The sequence below is a fragment of the Syngnathus acus genome, chromosome 6 (assembly GCF_901709675.1).
Source record: "Syngnathus acus chromosome 6, fSynAcu1.2, whole genome shotgun sequence".
In the NCBI taxonomy this organism is placed as follows: Eukaryota; Metazoa; Chordata; class Actinopteri; order Syngnathiformes; family Syngnathidae; genus Syngnathus; species Syngnathus acus.
Window position 1 is genome coordinate 11934298 of NC_051092.1, and position 25047 is coordinate 11959344.

At 43.0% G+C, this 25047-nt stretch overlaps 1 protein-coding gene across 5 annotated transcripts in view; it reads left to right on the plus strand.

Moving 5' to 3' along the window:
• pclob (piccolo presynaptic cytomatrix protein b) overlaps positions 1-25047 on the plus strand; it is a 44759-nt gene that overhangs the window by 17110 nt on the left and 2602 nt on the right. The window contains exons 13-36 of one of the 5 annotated variants that reach the window (XM_037254276.1): positions 48-6396; positions 6714-8257; positions 8344-8609; positions 8945-9779; positions 9877-10921; positions 11652-11720; positions 12042-12068; positions 13201-13289; positions 14406-14481; positions 14563-14688; positions 16139-16247; positions 17078-17145; positions 17219-17460; positions 18465-18512; positions 19001-19131; positions 19702-19728; positions 20105-20198; positions 20757-20828; positions 20910-21201; positions 21529-21723; positions 23112-23244; positions 23330-23388; positions 24379-24516; positions 24820-24965. In XM_037254276.1, coding sequence (XP_037110171.1) covers positions 48-6396; positions 6714-8257; positions 8344-8609; positions 8945-9779; positions 9877-10921; positions 11652-11720; positions 12042-12068; positions 13201-13289; positions 14406-14481; positions 14563-14688; positions 16139-16247; positions 17078-17145; positions 17219-17460; positions 18465-18512; positions 19001-19131; positions 19702-19728; positions 20105-20198; positions 20757-20828; positions 20910-21201; positions 21529-21723; positions 23112-23244; positions 23330-23388; positions 24379-24516; positions 24820-24965 — 12180 coding nt within the window. The remainder of the gene's footprint in view (positions 1-47; positions 6397-6713; positions 8258-8343; positions 8610-8944; positions 9780-9876; positions 10922-11651; positions 11721-12041; positions 12069-13200; positions 13290-14405; positions 14482-14562; positions 14689-16138; positions 16248-17077; positions 17146-17218; positions 17461-18464; positions 18513-19000; positions 19132-19701; positions 19729-20104; positions 20199-20756; positions 20829-20909; positions 21202-21528; positions 21724-23111; positions 23245-23329; positions 23389-24378; positions 24517-24819; positions 24966-25047) is intronic. The other 4 variants (XM_037254278.1, XM_037254277.1, XM_037254279.1 and 1 more) reach the window with 4 other exon arrangements.

The following is a 25047-nucleotide window of genomic DNA, read 5'->3' on the forward strand; positions in this document are numbered from 1 at the left end:
CTTTGCAAAAGTTTTTTCTACAGATATGTTGTGTTTGTGTGTTTTAGGTGGGAGACGATACAGCAAAAGAGCCTATAAAATTGGAAAAATCTCATGATGAACTTGGGAACCAAGTTGTGCCCAAGCCAGTTTCCAAGGCAACATCTAAAGTTGAAGATGCTCAACCCCAGATATTACCCTTGTCAGAGGAACCAAATATGGAGCAGGGTGTGTGCAGTGTGACTAAAAATGACGCAGAGGAGGAGAAAATCCTGCCAGATAAGGAGGTTGTCGGAGGTGGGAAAAGGCGGCTTAGTTTTCCACCAATGGAAGAGAGCAGCGGGAGTGATTTCACCCCTTCACCCTCCCCTGAGATTCAGAGGAGGAGACTGAAGGTGACCGATGTATCATCTATCAGTGAAGAAATCAAAACGGAAAGCGCTGACTCGTCTGTAGAAGATGAAGACTTCCTTCGCAGTCAGATCATGGATATGGGTGGCGAAGAGGAAATGTCTCTCTCGGAGGAAGAGAAAGAAAGGAAATTGTCCAATGAGGAACTTATCAAGAAAGCTGAGCTTGATAATGCTTCCTTAAAACGTAAATCACTGTCAAGCAAAGGCTGCACAGACAATGAAGGCACGCTAGTATGGACAAAATCCCCCCTAACGACAAGCGAGGCAACTACACATGAAACAATTCCCAGCACGACATTAAAGAAAGCTATTCCAGTCATCAGACATAGACAAAGCACTGATGAAGAGGTAGAGAGCATCACTGAATCCCTGTCAAAGGGCTCATCGAGCGTTCAAGCGTCTAGCTTCACTCCAGGGTCGTCACCTACATCAGCATCATCTCTGGAGGAGGACAGTGATAGCAGTCCGAGTCACAGAAGGATTAGCGGGGACAAACAGTTTCGCAAGGGTAAACACAGACATGCGACACAACCACTCCCCACCATTGAAGACTCCTCAGAGGATGAGAAATTTCGCAAAGAAAAGAGCCAACTTAACGTGCATGGTCAATTGTCCTCCGATCAAAGTACTTCCTCTGCAGAGGATCTTAGACAAGCCAAAACATCTGGTTCCGAGTACTGGGCGAGCATAGAATCAGAGCCAGAATCAAAGCAGGCTGTACAGAGAGGAGGCAAACCTTCTCCAACAGTGATACCATATATTTCATCTGAGCCATTTGAAGAGATGGAAAGTATTTCAAAATCATTAAAGAGTGCAGAAGAAGCATATGAGGACATTCTCCAGAAGGCCAAAGCTATCCCAGGTGACAGCCCTCCAGGTGTTGAGCCGCTTTATGGTGGCATGTCAATCGAAGACTATCTTTATGAATCCTTGGTTGAGGAGCCGGAGATAATGATGACTGACTTTGAAGTCATCAAACAAGAAATCAGCCCTGAACCTTTGAAGAAACTTAGGTCTCCAGAGGAGGTTTATGAGGAGATGATGGAAAAAAAGAGGGAATTGATGATGATCGAACAAGAGTTTAAACAGGCCCAGACAGCATTGGAATCTGTCTCATCTGTGTCTCCTCCAGATCCCGAGACCTGTGTTGTAATCATGCCCACAGAAGTCTCATCACACACTGGAGAAAGCATGACTCCTAAAATTGAACCTTCTGATGAAGCGCCAGTCAAGAAGAAAAAACGGCCAGCTCCACCACGTCCCACTGAACCTCCTAAGCGATCTGAGATAACTGTTGTTCCAAGCACTACATCTGGCTCAATAGATTTTGTTCGACCCATGGTACCGCTTGATCCTACACTTAGAAGAGCACTCTTCCCCATACCTGACCTCAAAATTACACAGTGTTCATCAGGAGAAGACGAGGATGACAGTCTACCAGATGAGTATGGTGTTGGTATTTCATCCGACATTACACCAAGTGATGATTCCGAAACGAAAGATGATCAATCCATAAGCCCACCTTTGTCCGAGACAACCGAAATGGAACCGATATCGCTGGTCTGTGAAGTCCCAGAAGCAAAACCTATTCCAACTCCAATATTAGCCCCAGAACTGACCACGACACCTTCCCCTGTATCGCCACAGTCACCACCAACTTCACCGGCCACACCCGATTCCAGCATGGAATCTAATGCCACGTCTTCATCCTACCAGGCTCAAACACCTCAATCATCAGACTCAACGCCTCTTTCGACACCGACAGCTTCTTTCTTGACTCAAACCACTCGAGAGGGTTCATCATTCATGTCCGCTAAAGATGAAGAATCTTCTAGAGAAAGCACTACAGTTATAGTAGCAATTCCAGATGTGGTGTCTGATCCATCTAAAGCGGAAACAACTGAACCAGTCCAAGTTAAGTCATCTGTTCCTGTACCTTTAAAGTCAGCCTCAGAGGAAACTCCTCCTCCAGTTATAGTTGAAATGCCAGACTTGGTTACATCTCCCTCCCAAATGCCCACTGAGGCTCCGTCAGTGCTAGAGGTCTCAACCTCAAGACCAGAGCCTGTCGCTGTCACAGCCAAACCAGCAGCTCAATTTACTGGATCACGAGTTACAAGTAGTTTTCAAGGCTCCGTTCCATCTCCAGCTCTTGTGCCTACTTCAACTGTTCCAGTACCCTACCAAGAACCAGTAATTGTCCAGATGCCAGACCTAGTTTCGACTACATCTCAATTCCCAACAGAAACATCTGCGCCACTCTCAACAATCACAGCAATCACTGCCCAGGCACAACCAACTGTTGTGCACTCAGTCCAGCCAGCATCCAAATCGATGATCCCTGTATCCATCCCATCAACTACTATCGTAAAAAAGAAAGTCCCACCTCCCCCTCCGCCGCGATCAACATCAGTTTCACTACCTGAGCATGGTGGTAATCAGCTACCGATAAAGGGTGCTCAGAATGTCTCCACCATCGTGGCTTCCACTATCACTACAGGAGTCACAGTTGCGGCCCAGCCAATGCAGTCTGTAATTGTGGATATACAGCCAAGAATGGAGGATATGAAACCTGATGATGTGGCTGTAGCTCAGATAGTGACCCCAACGAGAGCAGGGCATGTGGTGATCATAGTGCCAAGTGTTGAAAACACAACTAGGATTTCCCGAACTCTTCAAGACAGCACGGCAGCATCTTCGGCATCTCAGGTACCAACCAGTCAAACAGTCACACACCATGTGATTGAAAGTGCATCCACAGATTCAACGTTACGATCTTGTACAGTGTCAGAAGTTCCACCACTCCCACCTAAACCTGCTGTGGGAACTAATGTTACAGAAATGGTTGAAATACCTGTAGCTGATACACCTCCACCACCTCCTTTGACATTCTCAAAGCCCAATATTTATCCAAAGCCTCCAGTTCCTGCTTCAGCAACAGCATACCAGGTTTCTGTTGCAAAAGCTGGTGCTAGTCCTTCTTCCAAGGCTCCTCCACCAATACCACCTAAGCCTGTAATAATTCCAGCTGGACTGGTTTTCAGCCACAAACCAGGAGAAAGTGTCAAACCACCTCCTGTTGTTGCACCAAAAGCTGCAACACTGCCGAGGACCAAAGCACCTCCAAATGCCCTGTCACTCAGTTTGACTCGACCTGTAGAGAGTAAGTCAGGGGCAACATCTCCCAAATCACCGTTATCTCCAAGGCATTCCAAATCTTTGAAAACATATGTGGTGATAACTCTGCCGTCCGAGCCTGGTTCACCAACAGAAGTGATTACAGTCCAGGCACCAATAAGACGAGGATCTATTCCAGCTACAAAAGGGCCAGAAGTTCGAACCACCCCTTTAGAGCAGAATACCCCGAGTCAAACATTTTCAGCACAGGCCACTGTACGGAGGGCATCGGTCCCCACTGTAAGGCATCCACCCCCAATATCCATGGCTTCCACTGTTCCATTAGAACAAGTGTCACCCAATAGTACGGCGGTCTCTAAAATGCAGTCCGAAAGAGATTATTTTGTGGCATACACTGATACGGAAACATTCATTCAGGCCCATAGTGTACCAGACCCAATAAAGAAGCCAAACATACCTGTGATAATGCAGCAACAACAAGCCATTTATCAGCCCTTGCCATCATCAACAATGCAAGAAAACATCTTAGAGACTTCAACAACAGTTGAGCTGAGTACAAGCTCTGCAAAATCATTGTCTGCCTTAGATATCACTCAACATCAAAAAATAGTCTCAGAAGGCAAGATTTTAGCTGAAGTTCCTGTGGTCCAACTACAAACAATGCCAACCCAACAGGCTCCCACTCAACATGTCTCTCTTTTTCTAGAGCCTAGGTTAGCTTCAGATGTAGTAATTCCCAAGGAAAATACAGTTTCAGTATACTCTAGTGGTCTTTGCCTACAACATGAAATTGAAATGGAAAATGTACACCCCCAACCAGAAACTGCTGATGGAATCATGATCACAGAGACAGCACCAAGGTCACCAATTCCAACGAGTCAACAGCTATCTGCAGCAACTCAGCCAATAATACCCTATTCTGCAGCCGGGTGGAGGGCCCCTCAACCACCTGTGACAGAACCACAAAAGGATTATGTCGTTACCATTCCAGATATACCAACATTGTATCAAGAGGTTGCACCTGTTCCTGAATTACTTCCTGCATCTGTTATAATGGAGTCAAATGTGATACCGCAGCGAGAAGAGCCTCCTGTTACTTATATGCCTGAAGTCTATGGAACAACAGCCATGCCATGTTCAACACCTCCACTTGAGGTCATTGCATTGCAACCAGACCCAACACATATTGAAACAATGGAGGTCGCTGTGAGACAAGCGCCATTGTCGTCCATGATACAATCTCAGGCAGTGGATTCAATGTCACGTGACGTTACAGCTGAACAAACTTCAAGTGAAAGGAGGACCTCAATATCATCCATAGGAAAACAACCATACAGCACAAGTGAAATATTTACCTTTCCTACAGATTATGAAGTGTCTGCCCAGGTTGTCAACACTGGGGCCTTTTCTGCCACAAGAAGACAGTCTTTAACCATGCAGCAGCCCTTGGTAATAAACATGCCAGCGGAAAAAGATATTCCTGATTATGGGTTTAGCAGGACTGATTCATTTCCTCCAGTTGAACCACCACAGCTATTACCATATTCATCTGAATATGATCACCCACTAGAGATAATAAAAACAGAGGCGTATAAAAGGAGAACCTCAATACCTGCCGCACAGGACATCCCACCCAGTGGAGCCATTGCACCCATCACCATCACTAAAATTCAGCAAGAGTCCATTGAAAGCCAAGAGATTCGAGGACCTGAGAAAGTTGTCTCTAGTTTGAGTCACAAGTACTCTTCTTCAGTTTCAACTACAGGTCAGCCTGCTGAAATTCAGCCGAGCTTAGTCACCCAAGTCGTCACCACAGAGGTCCAGAGAACTACTGTGTCTGTTGTCCATGAAAGACTTCCACAACATTCTCCCCCAAACATAGCTGCCACCATAAAATCAGATGAAAGAAAATACCAAACTCACCCTAAGCAAAATGAAAAGATAATCTATCGTGGAGATGTAATGGATCTACGCACCATGAAGGTTGGCGAGAAGATGACTGAACAAGGCATGGATTTGACTCCACCAGAGTTATATCGACAGTCATCCAATGATTCTGTGCGTCAAATCACAGCTGTGCAGCCAAAAATAATCAATCTTAGTGCCGAGGTTGTCCCTGCAACTACACTGGCTCTAGTAACTGACAGCATCACAATCGTCACATGCACGGCAACCATTGCTTCATTCGGCAACCCTCCAGCAGAGAAACCTCTCGACTTGCAGGGGCCTGTTACATCCTTACCCTTGCCTCTCACCACATACAAACCATGCGAACCAGTAGCACAAATTGTCTACACACCAGTGAATGCCCAGCCTGTAGTTGTTGCTGTACCATCCACAGCTCAAGACATACCAATTAATCTTTCATATGGAGCACTCATCAGAGAAGGCAAACAATCGGTTACGTCTGCCGCAACAGATATCAACAACGTTCTATCTTTGGAGGCAACAGGTGCCATGGATTTGTCCAACTATAGACCAGTAAGGTCGATGGTAGCTTTATCCGGAACAAGCCCTGAAGTAATAACCACTGTTGTTGAGGATGATGAGACACCAGTTGACCTCACAGCTGGTAGAAGGAGTGTATGCTGTGATGTCATATACAAATTACCCTTTACAGGAAGTTGTCGAACACAACCACCTGTCACAACTCAGCCCGACAACCGTTTGGTCCACAGAGATGCCAACCAGTATGATGATGCTGGACAGTACGTTCTCACAGGTGTAAATGGTGAAAAATCGTCAATACCCGAGGCCAGCCTCAGAGAGGTACGACTCTTTCCCTATGATCCCAACAAAGACTATGACTACCTCAATGGATCTACAGATGGAGCTATAGATCTCACTGCCACCAAACTTCCGACTGGTGAGTAAAGTAACGTTTGTGCTGCATGATGAATTGGTCGATCATCGTCGTTTTTTTATTTCTGCGTCTTGTTAATGCCCTTTTAATTGTATTGTTTCAGTAACTGTGTTTTTTTTTTCTTTTTCAAACAGATGCATGTGTTTGCCTGCGTGTGCTCCCACAATATTTTGGCTTTGCATCTTGTTAGCCAAAATGACTTCAAATATGCATGTGCATGGACATATTCTGAATCCGGTTTAAGTGGCTTTAATTTCATAGACAAAATCATGGTGTGTATTTCAAATAATAAACAATATCCCCCTGTCTTGTTGTGGCAGGTAAAGCTCTAGACTACACTAGCAAAGCTACATCAGACTTTGCTGGAGTGACTTCTCCATCTTCTCAGGACACACTCACTGTGTTTGGTGTCACCAGTGGTCTAAGAACTTCAGAGGGAATAGTTTACTCCTCTGTTTCAGCCCCTGTTCCATCAACATATGCTGTTACCACACAACCTGGCTCCATCTTCAGCTCTACGTTAGTGCCCACATCAACAGCCCAGAATCAGGCTGTGCCCCAACAGTTTGGCTTCATCCCTCCCACAGACCACGGTCAAATTATTCCTTATGACACAGGGGTAGCAAAGGAATTTCTACCCACAGCATTGGCCGACATCATAACAGGGTATCCAGAAATGTATTCAGATGCCACATTGGAAGCACTCGCAGCTTCTCTAGATGCGTTAGCCTTGTCTCCAATATTCCCAGGTTTAGACAGCACCAAGATGGCTCAATACCAGATGGAGAGGGAGTTTCTAGAGCTAGAGAAGCTTAAACAGCTCTGTCTTGCTGAGGAGTTAGAGTGGGAGAGACAGGAGATCCAGCGCTATCGTGAACAGGAGCAACTTATGGTGCAACAAGAGCTTGAGGAGCTCCAGGCTCTAAAACAACAGCTTCTCATGCAACAAGAAGAAGAACACCATGCTCACATGATGGCCCAACAGGAGACATATACTCAGCAGAAAGAGCAATTGCAGCAAATCCAACAACTCCAGCTTCAACTCCAACGGCAGTTAAATGAGCACTATGTTAGTACAGGTACTACCACAAACCTACTTGAGGCCAAGTATGCAGGAGTAGGGGACAGTGGACAGTACTGGCCTGTAAAGGATGAGCCTTCAGGTCCATCTATTGGAAAACAATTAGAGGAAAGTCAGGACCAGCATAACATCGGGAAGCGGCTTCAAAACAATCAGGACACAGGCAGAAAAATCATTGACAGTGGGGTGCAGACAGACGATGAAGACTCAGCCGAAAAGCAGCATGTTGGAAGACGGAAGAAGAACAAAAGAAACGTTGATAGTTCGGCTCAGAGTGATGATGAGGACCAAGACGAATGGGATGCTCCTGCAAAGTCTAGAAGACGTACCCGAAAACACAGTAGCGAAGGAAAACATAGCTCAAAGGTGTCCAGCATTGCTGTCCAGACAGTTGCTGAGATATCTGTTCAGACTGACCACTCTGGATCTATCAAAAGACCTAAAGTCCAGATGGACACCAAGGTGGAAATAATCAAACATATCTCAGCTCCTGAAAGCTCTCGAAGAGGGGGCAGTCTGAGCTGTCAGACAGAATCGGACAGAAGGCATACACCTGCTGACGTGGGTTACAGCACACACCTCACAACTGATGCCACTGCAAGGTCGAGAGGTTTCTATACATCAGTGGCCCCTCTATCGCATGATACATCAGTTGGAGGACAGAGAATGCTCACTGCTGACCCAAGCAGATTTTCCTCTTGTCCTCGGTTGAAGCCTGGTCAGAAGTCTCTGAGTCCTACCACAGAAGGCAGAATGGGAGTCTACTATGCTGACACATATTCAGTGAGTTACAAAGTCAATTTCAGAATACAATCAGCAATACTGATTAAAAAAAATCGGTTCATTCACTCTTTGTCCATGTGTTCTAGGGTCGAGGGTCCCCCTGTAGTACAGGTAAGAAGGTCAAACGGACACTCCCCGACCCACCTCCCGAAGAAGACCCGCTGATGGGACGCGCAGGCTACAGCACCAACTCTGCCCGTCGTCGGCTTGCTCGCAGTACTACAATGGCCAGGGCCAAGATCCTGCAGGACATTGACAAAGAGCTTGATATGGTAGAGAGGGAATCTTCAAAACTACGCAAGAAACAAGCTGAACTGGACGAAGAGGAAAAGGAAATTGATGCAAAGCTACGGTGAGATGCTACAGATTAAACAAAAAAAAAAAGGCTTTTATAGATTGTATGACAGTCCATTACATGATTCTGGTTGTCACCCATAATTTTGATTAATACCATTGCTCTCATCCCTCTTTTGCGATCATCCTCCCTAATCCATCTGCATGATGCCCACACTTACTAGCTTATGGGCTAAAAGGCTGCCTTGAGATCATTCAGTGAGACAGCTCCAAACTCACACATAGTGAAAGGTATTATTGTGTGAGAACCAATAGTATTTTCCTTATTTGGAAAGTTCTCAGAAATGTTCCTTAATTAACAACAAGATGACAGATGATACTGTATTATTGCAGGTACCTGGAGATGGGTATCAATCGTCGAAAGGAGGTCTTGCTGAAAGAGCGAGAGAAAAGGGAGAGGGCCTATCTCCAGGGGGTGGCAGAAGAAAGAGATTACATGTCAGACAGTGAGGTTAGCAACATTAGAGATGACAGAGGTGATGGCCTGGAGAGGCCACGCACAGCGCCCCAATCAGAGTTTGATCAGTTCATACCCCCGCATACAGAAGCTGATTCCCAGTACAACACACTCACAAGTCCCTACTCTCATTACGGCCAATATGTCCCCCAGACTCAAACCACAAGCCATTATACCCAACACAATCTGTATGAACCGCAGTCTGTTTACCATCAACAGGTGTCTCCGTACCAGCATGTCTCAACACTTTCCCTCTCCCACAGTCAGGATCAATCAAGCAGCTACCAGCATGCTCTGCTCTTACAACAAGGAAAGCAGCGTCAAACCAACATGTCTGATTTAGAGCCCAAGATCTCCACTAACTATGAGGTCATCCGTAACCAGCCTCTAATCATTGTGCCGACCTCCTCAGAAAGCGGCTTTGGGGTGGCGCATCTCGGAGGCAAATACGGTAGCTTGGACTTGAGGCTCGGGCTAGAGGAGAGAAGCATGGCCTCTAGTCCCATGTCAAGCATCTCTGCGGATTCATTCTACGCTGACATCGACCACCACCATGCCAGGAACTATGTGCTGATTGAGGACATAGGAGAACTCACCAAGGGATCCACAGGATTGGGTACCTCTAGCTTGGGTTCTGGATTTAACCTGCCTGATAAAGAGCTATCCAAGACAGACAGACTACTTAGGGCAGCTGAAGTCAGGCGCACAGAGGTACACCCCCATCATTTTTCTTCATAATCACCTTTGTCAACTCTTTCTCCACTATCCTTTCTGTTGCACTTATAATTTTTCCTTTTCCCCCCTTTAGGTAGCAGATTTTTTAGGCCAGTCCCAACTTCAAGGTTATGGTAAAGGAGAGGAAGACAGTATGGAAGAGCCCTATGAGTTAAAGCTACTTAAGCAACAGATCAAGCAGGAGTTCCGTCGAGGAACTGAAGGACTAGAACATTTATCAGCCTTGGGCCTTCCCCATTATCTGTCCAGCGATAGCAGTTTTCGACACTTTCCTAAAGGTGAAAAATACAGCATTGGAAGGCTCACACTTGAGAAGCAGGCTGCAAAACAACTCCCAGCTGCTGTAATTTACCAGAAACAGATGAAGAACAAAAAGGCTTTAATAGACCCAAAGGCCATCACCAAATTTTCCCCTATTCAGGAGAGTCGGGATTTGGAGGCAAGTTTTGGCAGCTACATGGGATCCGGAGCTTCCTCTGTCACAAACCTGGCTGCCAGGGCAAGGCTTCTTCAGGATGAGATTACGTTTGGACTGAGAAAGAACTTAACAGAGCAGCAAAAGTATTTGGGCTCCTCAGTGGGAGCTAATCTTGCTGGTTCTCTGGGGCAGTCTCTTGGACTCGGGTCCACTAGTAGGGCTTCTGCCCAGGATGATGGTACCTATCCAAGTGGCAGCCGTTCCAGACCATCATCTCGTCCTTCTTCCCGACCCTCCTCTGTCTATGGCTTGGATCTATCAATCAAACGGGACCTTTCCAGCTCCTCACTACGACTTAAAACTGAGGTGGAAGTGTTGGACGCAGCATTTGGTCCTGGCGTGACCAGAACAAAGCCCACCAGTTTGCCTATCAGCCATAGCCGGGGCCGTATCCCCATCGTGGCTCAGAACTCCGAGGAGGAAAGCCCACTGAGCCCGGTAGGCCAGCCAATGGGTATGGCTCGGGCATCAGCAGGACCTCTCCCACCAATTTCTGCTGACTCCAGGGACCAGTTCGGCTCAAGCCATTCCCTGCCAGAGGTCCAACAACACATGAGGGAAGAATCTCGAACTCGCGGCTATGATCGAGATATCGCATACATCCTGGACGACTTACAAGGTGCCATGTCGGACAGTGAAGGTAAATGGAACCAGAGACTGTTGCAAGAACTCAACTGTGTGGACTTGCTTGTCATGCATGTTACTGTTGAATGATCTTACGTGTTATTTATTCTATCATCAGTAGTAGTTACAGTAAGCGTTGCTACTTACATGTTACCGTACATTTTTTCTCTGTCATGTTGAAAATCATTCCATTAGATATGTTGCATGCAGTTCTTCATCATTTTGATGCTTCCACTTGTAATGCATAAGCTTGCGTTTATGTATGGCACAATTCAGGTCTATCAATATTTCTTGTGTGATTTCATATGCATGCATTGTCATTTTGTTTTGTATATTTTTAGTCTGCATTACATTATGTTTGTACCTCAATAAAGGTATGCAGTAATTCATTCTATTGCCATATTGTGCAAATTGTGTTAGGTTAAGTGTCTTTATCTGTATTTGATTTTGCATCCTTGCATGTTTTTCGAGATGCATTCAGCGTATATGATTTGAGTTTCTGTCCTAATAAAGTCAATGTGTTTCATATTTTCAGTTATCCTCATTGCTGTTTTTGGTAGAAATCCAGATTTGTAGCCGCAAAACACACATTCACACAACAAATTCAAAACACTGTCTTGATGAATGAGTATGACACTCACATACCATGTAGCTTGTGGACTGTTTTAGAAGGCTGTTTGTCGGTGATAAAAAAGATGATTTGTGTGCTGACCCCACATATAAGTGTCAATCTGCCTTGATTACAGGACTCAGTGAGTCCGTGCTGGTGTTGAACAGAGAGGAAGCCAGAATCTTTCATGAAAGTATCGCACACGGTAGAGTATCATAGTTAACCAACTCTCAAGGCCCATTTACACACTGGTTGATGGATGAGCTTTTCCCCCTATAGTATATCTTGTGTCTTTTTCATAGTGACTCTCCTTTAAGTGTCTACAAGTAGCGGCTAGTTGGTTGCTGTAGTTTCAAGCATGCATCATACATTAACTCCCGCTTTTAATGCATGTGCCAACATACACTCCCAGTAGGCTACATAAAAGCTTAGTTCCTTGACTTTACAGGCTGCTGCACGCTTTTGTTCAAACAAAAAAAACATATTTAAGAAAATATATATAAACATATACAATTTTGTATCCCAGCTGGAGGCCCAAACTGGAATATAGAAGGTGAGACAGCATTCTCCCATGTAGCAACATACAAAATGTACGCCTCCATGTCGCATATCATTACTCTCCTGAATGATTCGCTTCTCTTTAAGTTATGAACATACTGACTGGATCCATTCTGGAATGACCCGCATCTCAGTGGTAGAAAGTCCCATGCCATTTAGTGGAACCCTTAGTTGCAATTCATTTCGGGAATGAACCATCACAATAGCGCATCTTCTGCACTGACTCAGTGAGTATGCATCATTGAGGAATGGCTGCACATCACATTGATTCCGTAAAGCATATCAGTTCCTTTTCTGGTTACACATGTTCATGTATGTTTTTCTCACAGAGATGTGTGCTTGGATTTAAGTTTCAATTACTATTAGTTTCTGATTTAAAAAAAAATATTCAAGGTTGATATTACAGCTGCACACTGATCCTTGATAAGAATGTTTCCCTCTAATTCTGATAAGCGCTCTTAAGCCAAGATGCACAGATAATAGGATAGGATAGTAGGACAAATTCAGAGGCCACAGAGCAAAGGGAGACTAAAGTTTCTCAAGAGAATAGCACCTAAACAACATATCAATAGAGGAGGAAAATCCTGCATAGTCGAAGTAACATTCTTAACCTTCCGTCATACAAGTAAACAAATTGACTTAGCCGCTATACGCCAATTAAACGAGAATTACATTAAAATTTGCCACCTAATGAACAATTTGGTAAAACTCCAGATGAAAAAAAAATTTCATCAAATTGATAACCTTTCAAAAACTTATTAACATCCTTGGAAAGACAGAATGAAATGTATTAATTCGTTGGTGAAAGCACATAAAGTATATAAGCCTTTAGGATCCTGCTTTATGCCAAGCTGACGGAGGAATAATATGTTTAAGCATCAATGTGAATTTCCTTCACCGTGTCAAGGACCATGTCAAGCCGGAGAAAATATAATCATTTTGGGCAATATGACAGCAATTGAATTGATGTGTAACAGACTTTGTGATGCATATCGGAAACAGCGTTTCCAAAGCTTGATTTGAAGATTTAGTTCTGCTTTACTTACCCTAACCTAAAGCATCCAGTAGATATCCTAACCCCTATTCACTAACAGTTTTTTTTTTACCGGCTACCTTTCCTTGCACAGCCTACCATCTGAGACGAGAGGACACCGACTGGTTTGACAAGCCAAGAGAAGGACAGCCACAGGCCAGGCACATGGCAGACAGGAGACAAGTGAGTTACCGATTCACTAAAGAATTATACTGGAGCATATTTCACACATTTTACAATGCCTACTTAACAGTAGATTTTCCAAAGAAATTAATACGATGATGCATGAATGATGACTAAAGGGTAGAGTCTAAGACTGGCCAACAGTGGTGACTAATGACCAAAATGACCAGTGACCAAAAAATTTGATCATAAAACCGTAATGCTTCTAGTTTAGTTTGGATGCAGGCCCATGGCTTGGTCACGAAATATTTAATTTACCGTAATTTTCGGACTATAAGTCGCACCGGAGTATAAGTCGCACCAGCCATAAAATGCCCAAAAAAGTGAAAAAACCCCATATATATGTATATAAATCGCTCCTGAGTATAAGTCGCCCCCCCACCCAAACTATGAAAAAAAACCGCGACTTATAGTCCGAAAATTACGGTAAATGAAACATATATTATATATGAATATTAGCAATTGAAACGAAACAAAATAATATTATTCGAAAACGAAATGAAACGAAACAAAAAGAAATGGCATTATATGTACTCTTCGGAAATTAAAAAAAAACTCTGCATTTTATTAAACCTACAAATGTGATAGATCATTTTGCCGGACCCTGTACAACAGGTATACAACATAATTGAAAACTTGATTCAAAAGAAGACCAATTAATGATTGTGCATGTGTTAAAAACACACACTCAACATATTTTTATAGCAGTGAAGGTAGTGTGAGCTCTACATTAAGAACTTTTATGGGTCATTCTGATTTCCGAATGATTCCTTTACATCACCAGTGTCAAAGTCAAGGCCCGGCATCATTTTATGTGGCCCGCGAAGACAAATTGTGCATCAAATTCGTGTCATTACTAGAATTGCAAATTGTCTTCACTTTTAATAATTTTTTTTTTTTTTACTATTTGACCAGTTTTTACTCTTCTGATTTGAAAACGAGTTATTTGTCAGTTTGTTTTGTAGCTTTTGCTGTATATAATATGAGGTGCTCATACATTTATTTGGGTTGACAGTCATAATGGCACTCAGAAAGAAGCTATGATTACAATGCGGCCCGCGAAAAAAATGAAATGACACCCCTGATTTACATCGTGTTAATTTATGTCTTTTTCAGATGAAACTGGCCCCTTACGTCTTCCCTCACACTCGTATCAAACTAACCAGAGACCAGAGGGACTCTAGCGTGTCAGGTACAAAGTCATACAGACACCATGAAGAATCTCCCTTCTTGTGGACAGACCATGATTGTCACTTAATGTTTGCTTGCTTAGGGAACGGTCTCGGGATCCGGGTGGTCGGCGGCAAGGAGATCCCGGGCAGCCGAGGGGAGATTGGTGCCTATGTTGCGAGAGTCATCCCTGGTGGGGTCGCCGAACAAACAGGAATAGTCATAGAGGGTAAGAAGACAAAAAGAGGAAGCGGAATGAGTTTCTTTTGCTATTGAAATGGTGTCATTTTAAAAGGAGAGGTTAATGGATTTTTGTTCCCACAATTTAAAACAGTCCCCAGGGGTCTGTAATATGTTTTCCATCTTAACACAGGAAGGCTCAAGAATTACATTACACCCCCTTCCTACTGTTCACTGAAGTCAACATGTTTTGGAGGGGTGGTTCTGTCTAATCCAAATGAGCCACCCTGCCTCCATTGCTGCAAGCCCCTAGTTTGATAAAAGCGAACGCTGTCCTATTTCCCAGCGATATGGCTTTGTCGCTATGGATTTAGCAAGTATGCACACCCTGATATTTTATTTTCAGCAATGAGCAACAAACACAGTCACTTTTTCTGACATGATTGGAGGCTTTTAGAGATTCTGTTGTCGGGCTGTTAAAATGGCGGATCTTGGATCAGCATAGCTATAAGTCAGCTTGTTTGTGATGTCAAAGTACGTTTTCCTCGTGTATGTGTGCCCTTTATTTGTAAAAACGGACGTTTATGAGGCTTGACGGAATCATTGAGTCACATACACGCTGTCATTTCTTGGTGCACAGAACATCACGTCCTTTCAGTTTACCTTGCACGGTGTTAGTCATTAGGCTATTTTTAGCAATTCTTACACAGCAGAGGCAATTCTAACACACTGAGGTGCAATTTGCAAACAGTAGAGATTAGACGCTCAAACCAAATCTCACAAATACAGCTTGTTTTTCATGATTAACTCTAGTGTTTATCCGCAGTGGTGAACCTCTCATGGTAATTTTGACTAAGGAGGAAGGTTACTCTATCTTTAAAAAGCTGATGTGTAGCTGAGAGTGCACCACATGCTGAATGGGGACGACGCAGAGCGCGGCACGGCAGAACATGCCTGCAGGTGCAAACCCAAATAGGCTGAGAAGAAGGAGGAGGTGGAGGACAAAATGAATCACGTGGGAGGCTACATAGTGACATTTTTTGGCAAAAAGACAGAATAATTTTCACTAGCGAGAAGTCATTCAGTACAATTTTTCAGCAAATAGCTTCAGTTTGCATTGCTGTGGTCTTTGTTCATTGTGCAAATCAACTATCAACATGAATTGACGATAAAGATGCACGAATACAATTTTTTACACATAGTACGAGTTCTCACATTTTAGTATGTACACGCCATTACCAAGTACTGATACGTGATAATGTCATTGCATCTTCCAACTGTGAAGAAAATGTTTTATTTATCAAACATTTCTTGAACATGGCATCTGTTCAACACACGAGCAGCTGCACTGGAAAAAGTGTTTACCAGTCTGCGAAATGTCACTTATAAAGGCAACACAGCTCACAATAATGACCAAAGCTGTCATGAGCACAGACAATCCAAAACCTTAAATATTCTTATCCATATCTAATTTTTGCCCTCCTACGACGCTATTCCAGGCATGCAGGTGCTGGAGTGGAACGGTGTGCAGCTGACGGGAAAGACCTACGAGGAAGTGCAAGGCATTGTGGGGCAGCCATGTGCAGAGGCGGAGCTCTGCGTACGACTGTATGTCACAGCTGCCACCGTTTTGCTATCTCTCCCTCTGAAATCTCTTTGACATGCTGGATTGACCTTTTCATAATATGGCCAGTGGACTTTCAATTGACACATGACACATTTAAACTATGTCTGAGAACAAGGCCAATAAAATTATTCTCAACCACTCTGCCTTGGCCAGATGAGATGTAAGGGGTTTGTTTAATGGAGGTGCAATCTGAGTTTGTAACTCTGAGGTACCCTACCTATAAGGTCCAATGGGTTGGAATATTTCTGGTAAATTAGCAGTCCATGAGAATTTAGGAGTGAGAAAAAAGAAAATTGAGGGAATCTTTGACATTCAAAACTTCCATGGGAATTAATAAGAAACAATTTGAAACTGAGAGTGATTTATTGTAAAGGTATCATATTCAAGCATAATTCAAGTTTCATTTTGTCGTAAATTAATATTATTGCAAAATCTCTTTGACTACAAATGTGGCTATTACATTACCTGTCGTTTTTCCTTTACTTTGAAGCTCCTTGACCTCACATTTTGTCTTTGACCGCTCATAATTTGAAAAACTCGTAAGATACCGAATTCCCTATTGAAAGCCAACCTTCAGTTTTTTCAAATTTCTAATCTATTCTTGTTAATTCCCATGAGGTTTGTAAAATCCCCAGAATTTTGCAACCATAGTGACGTCATGGTGAAAAGGTCTATACGGCTGATCTCTGCATGACTTTATTTCCCTCCACACCCTTCTGTTCTCACTTCACATCCTCATCATCTGACCACTCTTATTGATTGTTGCACTGGTTGATATTACAAATGTCCCCAAATGTACGATTTCAAACAGCGACCTTAACATGCTGTCCGATCCCGAGCACCCACAAGTTCTGGAGCACCACGTCCAGCTTAAGGCTGGTATGTACAATGGATTTGCATGCATGTGTATTACACTATCGCAATGTGACTACACAGTTGCTTGTTTCATTAGGAGGCCAACGTTCTCCCGGCGTAGATCCCAAGCAGCTGGCTGCTGAGCTGCACAAGGTTTCACAGCAGCAGGCGCCGGGTGCGATGGGCACTGGTCTCGAAGGACCCGCCGGTCTGGGCGTACTGTCGGCACTGGAGCGATCGGCTCTGCTGCATTCTGGCCCCGGGTCAGCCACATCCAGCGGGGTGCCCAGCCCCGGCCAGCCTGCGTCACCTGCCATAAATAAGAAACAACGACACAAGGTACTCGAGTGGAAGATGAAATGAATTATATTATTAGATTTATTTATTCATTATATTATTATTAGTCATTATACTAAAATTATATATAAATATATATATATACATATTATAATAATTTATACAGAGTAGGGATTATATTTTTACATGGTGCAATACTATCCATCCATCCATTTTGAACACCGCCTAGCCTGTTGCAGGGGGTGCTGGAGCCTGTACTCAGTGTTATATAATACAAACAAAATACTAGTATCGAAATTATGATATGAAATGATAACTCTCCCTCCACGCCCCTGTGTCCAGCTCTGACTGTAGGGCTGCCTCAGCACCATCCTTGTTCACCTCTGCCATTTTCATTCCATTAGCGTGACATCACATAACGCGTCCAAGGGGAGGCCTTCCCCAGGGAGGAAGGTCAAACTCTATTATGCTTTACATCAGACAATGACAGGCCAATTATGATCCGACAAGTATATGCAATGGAGGTGTGCAAGGTCGCATGCACGCATGCACGCACACACACACACGCATTGATTTACATCACTTGTTTTGTTTGCAAGGACAATTCAGTCCTCACAAAGATTTACAGTGGATATAAAAAGTTGACACACCCCTTTTCAAATGCCAGGTTTTTCTAACACTTTGTAAATGAAACCAAGGTAAATCCTTCCTAAAATTTCATAAAAATAATGACCACCATGAATGTGATAACTAAAACATCTGAACTATGTTTGGAGTTAATGAGAGGCACTTTAAATAGTTGGAGGTCTGTTCTGACTCTCATTCAATTAGTTGAGTAATCTTGATTAGTTGAATGTTATCCTCATTGAAAAATAGTGATTTTATTTTAAAAATAGGGACATTTTTAAGTGACCCCAAACTTTTGAACGGTAGTATATGAGTGGGGATGCGGGGGCTGGAGTGGATTATATATTAATATCATCACGGAATAAATGTGTTTTTGTTCAACAAATTCAAATCATGGCTTTCTGTTCTCTTTTTTTCAGCCAACAGACATGATAAGGATGTCTCATCCCATTACTGGAGAAATTCAGGTATAAAACACATTGCATCAACAGTGAGTAATAGTAGTCGTAAGAGCTTCAATGGCGTCTGCCCGGCTTGGAGTAAGATTAACCGCACCTCTTAGATTGCCAGAGTGAGCAAAGATTAACTACCATAGTGGTGCATTAAATGGTTGCACAGATCGGCAAAAGTTTGGAGGTGGGAAGGATTCGCTGTACAGACTGGAGCAAAATGAGCACCAAGCAAAGCTTGCAGAGGAGAGAAACTCATAGAGGACAAAGCTATTTGAGGACACTGGGATAAAGCCAGTGTTGAGATGGTTTAGACTTTATGTACTTTAATTTTACATCTGTTTATTTTGAGCTACTGCAATGGATTTAAGGCAAAAGACTTTCAACAATCTGGAAGATGACAAACACTTTTTCCTTAATGATACTTTAAAAGCAAATAGACGGATGGAATTTCGGTCTCATCTCTTGGCCGTACACCAACAGTAACGATCCGTCTCCCAATTCAGCTGCAGATCAACTACGACAGGAATGTGGGGAACCTAATTGTTCACGTGCTCCAGGCCAGAAATCTGGCGCCGAGGGACAACGACGGCTACTCGGACCCTTTTGTCAAAGTCTACCTGCTGCCTGGGCGAGGGTAAGCGTCTGCGAGCGAGTAGTCATGTCTCTACGAAATACAGTGCAACATATAGAAACATTTGCATTCCTTACCAGTGAGCAAACTTGCAAATTCATCAGTTTTAAAATGGTTGCTTCCCCTGCTGTAACCATGTTGTTGTTGCTGCTCTGACTGCTCTCTTCGTGAGAGCAGGAAATTAGCCCAGGGATCAATAGAGCCATGAGACTCCCTAACAGTATTAAAGACATGTTTGTACGCAGCAGGACTCGTTCCTCTCCATGTGTATGTTCAACGTTGTTGTCTGACATAGCAGATAGTAGAACAACACTTTTGATTTTTCTGTCGGCCAATTGCGTTCAAGTGTTCAATTTGCTTAGTCATGCATTTCCAAGATGTAACCCTGTCTGTGTTTGTATGTAACCTTGGAGAGAGTTTATCGGTCCGTTTCACTATCCTTTGACTGACTTTTCTTTGAGCTCGTTCGGCTTCTCTGACTGTTTTTTTTCTGTTTTTTGTTTTTTTGTTGTTTTTTTTCTTTTTCTTATTTGTGACAATCCGCCCTCCTCTTCCTCTTCTGGACTCCCTCAGCCAAGTAATGGTTGTCCAGAATGCAAGGTAGTGTGGTGCTGATCTTTGCTTTCAGTTAGTGGTGTTGTGTTTTTTTTTTTCTACCCTTCCCTTCAAATTCTGTGATTTGTTACTCATCCTTTTTGTTCTTTGTGTCTCTGCTCGGTGTAGTAATGTTAAGACAAACTGCACCATGATTTCTGCTTCTTCCACATGCCTCTCACCTTCAAATCTCCCGTGCCTCTTTTGTACAAGAATCAATGGAAGCATTTATTACTTCATCTCTTTCAAACCATGATTTTCAAACTGTCATATTGACAAGCATCTTATTCCTTTACGTTCATGTGTATGGAATATAATTCAGTCTACTGCCAAGATGGGCAAATGGTGATCAAGTGTTTTGTGTGTTGCCGCAATGCCGCAGTGTGGACAACAAGAGAAGGACGAAATATGCCCAGAAGACCATAAACCCAGAATGGAACCAGACTGTCATATACAAGAACATCCATCTGGAACAGGTACATGTTCACGCATGCACGCATATTCACTTTGTGTTTTCAGATTCATGTTCCAATAAACTATAACAACGCATGAGCATACACAAACGCACCCAATCGTCTTTAAAATCATTGTAATGCATTAACACACGCATGCAGATGTTGATTTTCATTAGTCGCTTTGTTTGGAATGACATTTCAGTCCCCACAAAAAATGATTTTGTTCAAAGCCATAAAAACACAAAGGCTTGTGCACATCCACTTTGAATTATATCACTTATTTTAGCACAAAGAAACACACACTTCTGAAATACTCTCACGCACGAATAAAATGCTTTCATACGCACGAGTGAAACATTCTCTGACGTTACGTTGAAACGCTTTCAGACATACTAGCTAAACGATCACACAAATGAATGCTGTTTTTTTTCCACTCACTAACTTCTGAAACGCCCTCTCGCACTTCTGAAATTCATTTCCTCTTACACATTAGAGCATTTCATTCATGTATGTGAGAGGTTATTCTGAATTGTGCCCATGACAGTCCCACATGAGTTCCTTTTCTCCTCTTCAATCTAGCTTAAGAAAAAGACCCTGGAGGTGACAGTGTGGGACTACGACAGATCCTCATCTAATGACTTTCTGGGAGAAGTGAGTCAAAATCTTTGTCTTCATACAAACCCAGTAAATCTTCACCGGGGCTCATTCTGTAATGTTTGTGTTTGAGCTCAGGTCTTGATCGACTTGTCCAACACGACTCAGCTGGACAACACACCCCGCTGGTTTCCACTCAAGGAACAGAGCGAGAGCATTGAGCACAGCAGAGCCCACCAGGGGGTTCAGGGGCCGCCCGGGTCTGGAGCCGGGCAGGGGCACGGTGCCCAAGGTCACCTGTCAGGGTCTGGCATGGGGCCTGGGCACGGTATGGGACAAGGGCCAGAGCAGGGAGAAGGGAACTACGATTCACCCATTAACTCTGTAATCAAGAGCAGAAGCCATGGAATCTTCCCTGATCCTTCTAAAGGTAAGGAGAACACATGGCATACGACAGGTAACCAAGCGTACAGGGCCGCTAGTCCACTTTATAAACACTGAGACCTACAATTGGGATTGTCTACATCTGCTCGCCTATGCAAGAGCAGGGAACGTTTAGGTTCCAATTGACGTGTATACACTCATCAATGGCAAATCCATTCATCATATTCCACAGCTGCCTAGCATGATGTTTTATTTGTAGAAAGCCTTGACAGAATAAATGCTAAGTGAATGCTGTCTAGCGTCCCTCCTGCTAGGTAACAACGATCAAAAAAAAGGATGCTAACACAATAAATCCACACTACCGTCACAACAGATTCGCAGATGTTGTCCTTGGAAAAGTCTCACAGCAGCCCAGGCAGCTCCAAGTCTTCCTCGGATGGCCAGCTCCGTTCGCACGGGCCGTCGCGGAGCCAAAGCAAGAGCAGTGTCACCCAGGCCCATCTGGAAGATGCAGGGATAGCCATCGCTGCCGCCGAGGCTGCCGTGCAACAGTCCCGCCTGCAACCAAGTAAATCCCTTCCCTACCCTTGATGCACATCCTTTAACACACTTCTCCCCTATTTTTTCCACTCCCCACTTGTGCATGTAGCTGACACTAAAACCGCTACCTAAACTGTTTCACTTTTTGAATTTACTTCCAGTGAACCCTTGCGCGTTTGCGATATAACATTCCTGAGTTTCATGTATTTTTTTTCCTTTTATTAGGAACCTTCCCACCGTTATTATATCGAATACTGAACAATGTAAAAGTCCTGTTCATAAAACAAATGAATATGCTTGTTTTCCTGGATCTAACTAATCTAAAATACAAACAAATAAAGCCTCTAACTTATGTTATAAATCATCAACCTTCAAATATAACAACCTAGTGTGCATGTGCCAATCCCAAGCATCTGGTTTTTCTAAATCCCTGAAACCAATGCGGGATGGTAGTCCCTGAAGTTAGCAAAATGGACAAAATATAATCATAATAATAATAATAATAACAACAGATTTCTCTTATGTGTTCTAAAGTATAAAAGCATGACTTCGCAGCTCCCCTGGCTTTTCTACTGCCGCTCTTTGTGTGTGTCTTTGCATGCGTTTACCATGTGAATGCACCACAAGCAAACGGCAACACACATAAATGCACACACACGCCCACATACATGCATATGGTACACAGAATCCCCACCCTACCTGCTACTCCTCCCCGGACCCCAACCCTTTTTACTCCCTCTGCCCTCAACAATTGGCGGTCAAAGCAGGAAACAGCATCATTGCGAGCCTCATCCACCAATGAGCGCAGAGAAAAAGGGAAGGTGAGGCAACATACAGGAACAATAATCAATATCATCCAAAGAAATACTAAAATGATTTAAACCTTAATATAAGATTGTAAATGTGTGAATAACAGACATGATAGATATAAATATTGTAAGAAATGTTTCCTCATTTGTAAATATGTATATGTATTCTCTTAACAATATGTTCTTTGTATCAATTAATTTTGTTTTGATTATAGTTACTAAGTCACTGATTTTATTCCAAATATGGGCACTTGTTGAAATGGGTGGAACAACTTTGCCAGAATATTAGGTACACCCACAGTCACGGAAGCGTCAATAAAACAACTAGTACAACTGCTGACTTATCAGTAATAAAATAGTGACTAAAGAGTCAGTCAGTCTATAGCATAAACTAATAATAATATAGTGACTATAGAATATATTGCTAGTAGCAGTAATACTACAGTATATGGTGTAAGGAAATAATATGATGCAACAAAGGTCTAATAAAAACCTACTAAGTAGTACTAAAATAATAATGATAAAGTATACTATATATGCCATACTCTATACCTATATTACATTAACACTCTCTCGCTTTTTCTCTCTCTCTCTCTCTGTATGACAGGACCAGGGCACCGTCTGGGCGATGTCTCAGGGCCAGTGGTGCTGTCTGCCCCAAGTCTGGTGAGCGATGCCTACGGGGGTGGTCTGGATGGAGGGACTGGAGTGGACAGTGCCATATTTCAAGTCCCGCGCATGTGAGAGAAGACATTAAAAAAACATTTAAAACTCTGCTGTGACTGACAGTGCCAATGCTAATGTTGTTTGTCCTTGTTGTCGCAGTGGTACGACAATTCCCAACGGAACGGACAAAAACCACATTGGAACTCCTGAGAATGAAGGCAAGCGGCTTACTTTGAGAACTCGAGGACAGTGAATGTAGCATATTCATAAATTTGCTGATTCTCGCACTTTTTGGTAACCTCACCTTTTGATATTCACCAGCAAACCTTCACTGTTTTTGTGCTAAGGCCAAAGCATTCAGATGTCCTCTAAATATTGTAGTTTGTACAACTGACATATAGACTGATGATATTTTGGATATTTTACATTTTAGCTCAAGTTACTCAAAACCAGAAATAAACTCTTAGTACAAATAATTGGAAACACAAATAGAAAACAAAAACACAACGTGCATGAAACACACACAACTACTGAACTAACCACCTCATTGCAACACCTGATAGGACTCGCTAGGCCACGCCCCTTTAAGGCACACATCAACACACATATACAACAGTTTGGGTGTGTGTGACTTGCGTCTTAATTGTACCTTATATAAACAGATAATTTCCTTACATTCTCTTGAAATATGAAATACCTTTTATAATGAAATGTAAACCATGTCTCAATTGTGTTTTGAGGTGGGTTGGACTGTCAAGGGACGACGATATTAGATTTCTCATATTTGCAGTATGTGTCACCACCTGCTGGCCACTCATTAAAAGGAGTCCGCAACAGTAGCCTTTTTCTCTTCAACTGTGGACGTGCCATAACTTAGAAACTTTACACACCCCTGTTGAAATGCCAGATTTTTGTGATATAAAAATGGAACTAAGATAATAATTTCATAGTATTTTCCTCAGTTAATATGACCTATAACCTTGACAACCCAATTGAAAAAAAATATTTTTAGAGAGGAAGTAAGGAGAAACTCTCGAGATGATGTGATTGCATAATTGTGCACACCCCTTGTAACTGTAAATGTGGCTAATCGGTCACATTGAAACTCAGTCTTCACGCAGCTGCCACCATTTAAAGTGCTTCCTATATAAGGTTCAGCTGTTCTAGCTGGCCTTTTTTTTTTTTTTTACCATGAGCCTTTGTTGTAGGTGGGAAAACTCAAGTGATGGGTGAGATCAAGGTGGCCCTGAAGAAAGAGGTGAAGACAGACGGCGACCAGTTGGTCCTGGAAGTCCTGCAGTGCAGAAACATCACTCACAAGTTCAAAAGTCCCGACCACCTACCAGGTGGGGTGAACTGCAACTGTGTTTTTACATGTGGATATCAAACCATAATTCCTAAGAGAGGTTCATTCCTGGAAATATTCCAATGAATATCCACGGGAAGTTACACAGGGATTTTGGAAATCTTGAGCTTAATCTAAACATTGTATTTTGTCTTTTGAAGATACCCATGCGAAATAATATTTTCAAAGCATGATATTTCAACACATTTATTTGTAAGCACTATTTTTGATGTCATTTTAAATAATTTGGCAACCCGAGTCTGAAATGAAATGTTTGTCTTCTATCGCCCCCGTGCTCCATCAGACCTGTACGTGAAGCTGTACGTGGTCAACGTGGCCACTCAGAAGAGGATCATCAAGAAAAAGACCAGGGTTTGCCGTCACGACCGGGAGCCTTCTTTTAACGAGACCTTCCGTTTCCCACTTAACCCCACGGGACACTCGATACAGGTACGCCAAAAAAAAAGAAGTCAGTACACGCTGCAGTCTTGTTATGGTTTTATGGTTCTGTGTTCTGACAAACACGACAGTT